Source organism: Emys orbicularis, chromosome 10 (assembly GCF_028017835.1).
Source record: "Emys orbicularis isolate rEmyOrb1 chromosome 10, rEmyOrb1.hap1, whole genome shotgun sequence".
Lineage (NCBI taxonomy): Eukaryota > Metazoa > Chordata > Testudines > Emydidae > Emys > Emys orbicularis.
The window spans coordinates 15618451-15624176 of NC_088692.1; the positions used below are offsets into that span (position 1 = coordinate 15618451).

At 44.6% G+C, this 5726-nt stretch overlaps 1 protein-coding gene across 1 annotated transcript; it reads left to right on the forward strand.

Annotated features, from left to right (window-relative positions):
* The first annotated feature begins 1030 nt into the window (after window positions 1-1030).
* On the forward strand, window positions 1031-5471 carry LOC135884806 (parvalbumin, thymic CPV3). Its single transcript, XM_065412354.1, has 4 exons — window positions 1031-1091; window positions 1540-1672; window positions 2135-2244; window positions 5446-5471. Exons 1-4 carry the CDS (start codon window positions 1031-1033, stop codon window positions 5469-5471), a joined length of 330 nt encoding a protein of 109 aa, XP_065268426.1.
* Window positions 5472-5726: the final 255 nt, after the last annotated feature.

Here is a 5726-nt window from a genome sequence, read left to right on the forward strand (position 1 = left end):
AGAGTCAACAGACTTAGGGAAACCAAACTGGCTTTTCTTTTCTAAGCATCTGACTGTTGGAGTCACCTTCCAGCATGTGACTTTAAAATCTGGATGCTATTTGGAAACCCCAAGTCCTTGGAGTTTATAGACTATGTCTTGATAGCAGAGTTGAAAATTAATTAAGCACATATGTGGATTTATTAAAAATTTGCTGCTCTTGTTTGTATTCTCTTACAATATAAATAGAAAAAAAGTTTATTTAGTTAGGCAGGAAATTTGAGCTCGGTCTCAAGTCGAGCATTTGATCCATGACAAGGTAACCTAAGTAGTGGTTATTGTCACCTTTTGAATCCTATATAAGACAGGCTGGCAAGCCAGACAACACTACTGTTTTGTCTCATATCTCTTCAGCTATTTTTTCTTCACCTACTTGGGAAAATCAAAAAGGTGAGCAGCCAGCTAGAGATTAAAGAGCAGATCTGTGCAAGGGTGAGCCAGTAGCAAGTACAGTAGCTCATGGTGTAAGATGTTCAGTTTTATCTCTGGAGGTTATATACAGATGGAGCTTATGTAGATAAGTTCCGGTTTTTGTTTTCTTTTTTAGGCTTGCTGGTGGAGGAAAAAAACTTCTTTCCTTTCCTTTTTCTTCTGCATGCCCTATTATTGTGTATTGCTAAATGCCACACATTCCAACAAACTAGTGGTTAGGTTACTTTAACTATTACGTAGAGAGTTTAAACCTGTCTGACATGCCTAAATATTGAGTAGGTAACAGATAAAAATGTGTCACCAACTTAAAATGATGTTCATGCAAACAAATTGATTAAAATAGGGATATAAAAAAATGTCAGTAACAGTAGTTTCAGTGTATACTAATTAGCTTCTCTTCCCTTAAAATACTCCTGTTACAATATTTAATTTAAAAATGGTCTATTATAAAACTCTAAACAAACAAGTTTACTGGGGGGACATGTTTACTTGTGTATGTGTTTGCAATTCACTTGTACCTGTCTGCAATACATTTTTTTTTTTTTGGACCAGGTTAAAGATGAGCATCACTGACATCCTCAGCCCTTCTGATATTGCTGCTGCCCTGAGGGACTGCCAAGGTAAGAAAATCTATAGGTGAACATAAATCTGTTATTCAGCAAAATATGTAACAAATTTAATTCAGTCTTCAAGGAATACTGAAGATACATTTCCAGAGAGTTCACCATGGAAAAGAGATTTTTTTGTTGTCAGACTTAGTGGCTGGCTGAGTTAATTTGTTACTGTTCATGACTAAGGCTGATGGTGGGCTGAGTTTATACGTTATCCACATATGATTTTTTTAATGTTTCCAGACGCTCATTTATTATGATGTAAGATTAATTAAATTGTCAGGGCACCTAGAGCTTCTTGTATTGGCAGCCCTTTTTATTTTACTACTGTTTACATCTAAACAATAACATTAAAATATCAAAGTAACATGATCAGACTGTTCAGGATTTGAAGCTAAGACAAGGAGTGCTAACTGAAGTGACTTGGGTCATCCTGGCTTTTATTGTTTATCTCCAGCCCCCGATTCCTTCAGCCACAAAAAATTCTTTCAGATCAGCGGACTGTCCAAAAAGAGCAGCAGTCAGATCAAGGATATCTTCCGGCTCTTAGACAATGATCAAAGCGGCTTTATTGAGGAAGATGAGCTCAAGTAAGGGTTTTCTTTGTTTCTTTGACTAGTAAGAGACTTTCACAGAGGTCAGCATTACTCTGTGTCCTAAACCTTCCTCTGCTGAAGCTGAGGGCAGGTCATGCTGAATGTAAGTATGGTAAATCCTTGTACTGATTTTGAATGATGTCCTATGGGAATCTTTAGAGAGAAAACAATACAGTCTAAAAACTAGCAATAAAGAAGAGAGTAGGTACAGAAAAATGTCATTCCCCAGGGCTGTGCTTTGGCAAAGTGTACAGTCAAACATGCCCGGACTGCACTTATCAAGCAGGAATGTATGAAATTAAGCTTTAACTCCCAGAACAATGCAGGCTCTGTTTGGATGACTTGGCAAAAAGGTGTAGATAATCTGTTTATAGAAACTGATCGGCTTGATAATGCACCTGGCATAAAAAGAATTGTCTTCCATGATAATCACACCCAAAGGATATTTTCCTCTAGGTATTTCCTCCAGCGGTTTGAGTGCGGAGCCAGAGTATTAACTACTTCAGAAACCAAGACTTTTATGGCAGCTGCAGATCATGATGGGGATGGCAAAATTGGGGTTGAAGGTATGAAGTTAATTACATATTGAATAATGTGCAGGAGAATGTGATTATGGGACCTCATTCTTCTCCCACTTATACTGGTTTCCCATCAGTGTGACTCCACTGACTTCTGTGGAGTCACCCTTGATTTACAACCTGTGTGAGGGGAGAATCAGGCCACGATGTTGGAGACCCATCTTTGAAATCCCTTGTGCAGGAGTAGGCTGAGAAGATCAGACCACATATCCTATGGAACCTAATAATTACTGCTCACTCCAAACTCCTGTTTACTTCAATGGGAATTCTATGTTCAGAATAGTGGGATGATTCTCTTCCCACTTAAACTGGTCTGAATCAGGAGTGACAGCATTTGTGGAGTTACACTAATGTAAAACCTATGAGAGGAAGACTCAGACAATGGCAGGATCACCACAGTATCACATACAAGTGAGCTCATTTACACTAGCATACACCAGTAATAACTCCATTACTCCATTTATGTCAGTGAAATTATTCCAGATTTGCAAAAGTTTAAATGAGAGAAGTATTTGAACCATTGTCTGTTTGGCACAGAAGCAATACAGGGTGAGTGTAATAGGAGGGCAGAGATGATCAAGTAGCATCATCTCCCTTCCCCAGATCCCACAAAAGGTCCTCTATGTGTGGGGTTTGGATGCTGTGGATTTCGGGTAGAGTGTCTGGGTTAGGATGGGGTCCGACCTGGGGGAATGATCACCCTAGACCAGCAGTTCTCAAACTTCATTGCACCGTGACCCCTTCTGACAACAAAAATTACTACGTGACCCCAGGAGCGGGGACCAAAACCTGAGCCCACCCAAGTCCTGCCAAAGCCCAAGCCCCACCACCCCAGGCCGGGGGACCAAAGCCCAAGCCCAAGGGCTTCAGCCCCAGGTCAGGGGCCTGTAACCTGAGCCCCACCACCCACGCTGAGGCCCTCAGGCTTTGACTTCAGCTCTGGGCGGTGTGGCTCAGGCTTTGGATTCGGCCCCAGCAAGTCTAATGCCAGCCCTGATGACCCCACTAAAATGGAGTCGTGACCCACTCTGGTGTCCCAACCCACAGTTTGAGAATCGCTGCCCTAGGCAGTAGCATCTTGCCCCAACACCTGGAGATTCCAGTCTGATTTAATGCCCAATGCAGCAGTAACTTCCACAAGTCCAGGTTCTGTGTCTTCTAGTCCCCCTTTTGGGACAGGTGGTGCACAAAGATGGGCAGGCAGCCAATGGCAGCTTGGCTGAAGAAGAGGACAGGCTGCCATGGAGAAGGGGCCCTAGAGAGCAACATGAAAGGAATATCCCTGTGTGCAGGTTCCCCAGCCTGCTGCATGATGGGAGGGCCACAACTCTCCTGTTCCTTCCCCTAGAGCAGGGGTGGGCAAACTATGGCCTGCGGCCTGGATCTGGCCCACAAACCTTTTTAAGCCAGACCACGAGCTCCCGCGGGGGAGTGGGGTCTGGGGCTTGCCCCACTCCGGCGCTCCAGCCAGGGCACTGGGTTGGGGGCTGCATCACGCGGCTCGGCCCTGCTCCGGCGCTGCAGCCGGGGCGCAAGTTCGGGGACTGCACCACGTGGCTCGGACCCGCTCCGGCGCTCCAGCCAGGGCGCAGGGTTGGGGGCCACACCACGCGGCTCCCAGAAGCAGCGGCAAGGTCCCACTCTGGCTCCTACCCTCTCCAATGGCCCCCTCCGGCACTCCAATGGAAGCTGCAGGGGCAGAGCCTGCAGATGGGGCAGCATGCAGAGCCACCTGGCCGCACCTTCGCGTAGGAGCCGGAGAAGGGACATGCCACTGCTTCCAGGAGCTGCTTGAGGTAAGCGTCACTGGGAGCCTGCACCCCTGAGCCTCTCCCGACACCCCAACCCCTTGCCCCTGCCCTGATCCCCCTCCCGCTCTCCAAACCTCTCAATCCCAGCCTGGAGCACCCTCCTGCACCCCAAACCTCTCATCCCCAGCCCCACCTCAGAGCCCGCACTCCCAGCTGGAACCTGCACCCCTTCCCGCACCCCTGCCCCAGACATGATCCCCCTCCTGTCCTCCAAATCCCTCGGTCCCAGCCCAGAGCACCCTCCTACACCCCAAACTCCTCATCCTTAGCCCCACCCCAGAGCCCGCACCCCCAACCAAGGCTCTCACCCCCTCCCACACCCCAATCCCAATTTTGTGAGCATTCATGGCCTGACATACAGTTTCTATTCCCCAATGTGGCCCTCAGTTTGCCCACCCCTGCCCTAGAGGGAATGAAAGCTAGTACCACAGAAAATGTGCATGGGTAAACTCATGGGATTTCATGAATAATTTATCTACTCCCACGTGGATAGGATTGAGGGAATATTCTGTCCCACAGAATCTAAGGGCCTGCAAGGTTCTAAAAGCTGCCATGTTTCTATGTAGGCCCAATGCTCTATGTAGGCCCATGCTCTAAATGAACTAAAAAAGTCAATTAAAAAATAGGGGATGGTTGAACATATTTTGCTTTATTTAAAACCCACTCAAACATCATGGCTTCAGACGTTAATTCAAACTAACATATTATTGGGTTCCTACTTAATTTAGAAGAGATTATGAAAAAGAGGGTCAGAGGGAATTGGGAACAATATTAATATAGTATAAACACCACAAAGAGGACATTCAGTTGTGCCAGCCTAGCTCTTGGTGGCTCTAATACATAACACACATTTTCCTTGAGGTAGGAAAATGTGTGTTTCTTTTAAAAATGAAATCAACCTTGGGAAAAAGATGTGGGTTTAAACTACAAGAAAATGGGGTTGTGAAATTAGTCTGGTGAACCCCCCCAAGTAGTCCAAAAGGTCCATAAAATAGTGAACCTCATGAGGTTCTAGAATAAGCAGCAAATAATAGAGGGAAAATTTTCATGACTGTTTTCTTGGATGCATTAATCTGAGAGAAATAATTTAGGTAATAAACCCCAGTACTGGTGACTATAGTCCCAAAATTGCATGACTCAGGATGATGCTTGTCAGTTAGTCTGAGATGGAGGAGAAACCTACTTTATAACAATCAGGAGGCTTGTTCAAAAATGTATATATTTCTTCTATTTTTTTACTTCCCATCTAGGCTTCTTTCACTTGATTGTTTTATGCTCTTTTCAGTTGCAAAGCTCTTGATAAGGCTGTAGTGTTCAGTTTTTTTTAATGTATTGTTTTTATTAATGCTACTGTTACTTCTCCATTGTTCTTTGGTAGAATTCCAGGAAATGGTGCACTCCTGAAGGACTGAAGGCAACAGAGAAAGAAACAGAAAGGGGAGGGGGGATGAATCTGCAGGAGATGATACTCTAAAACTCTGTAAATCAGGGAGTCCCCTTGTTTATTTATTAATCTTCACAGTGTCTGTTATTTGTTTGCTGCTCTAGTGAGGTACCAAAGCACCAGTTAATATTGATTTTTGATAATGTGGACCATCTTACCATGTTCTAGGAATACATTTCAGCAGACACTGCCCTTAAAATTAACCAATAAAAATA

Excerpts from the sequence above, each read along its gene's own strand:
- LOC135884806 (XM_065412354.1), top strand. The coding sequence starts at position 1,031 with ATGAGCATCACTGACATCCTCAGCCCTTCTGATATTGCTGCTGCCCTG. Across the intron at positions 1,092-1,539 it reads TGCCCTGAGGGACTGCCAAG|CCCCCGATTCCTTCAGCCAC; the intron begins GTAAGAAAATCT and ends GTTTATCTCCAG. Across the intron at positions 1,673-2,134 it reads ATTGAGGAAGATGAGCTCAA|GTATTTCCTCCAGCGGTTTG; the intron begins GTAAGGGTTTTC and ends ATTTTCCTCTAG.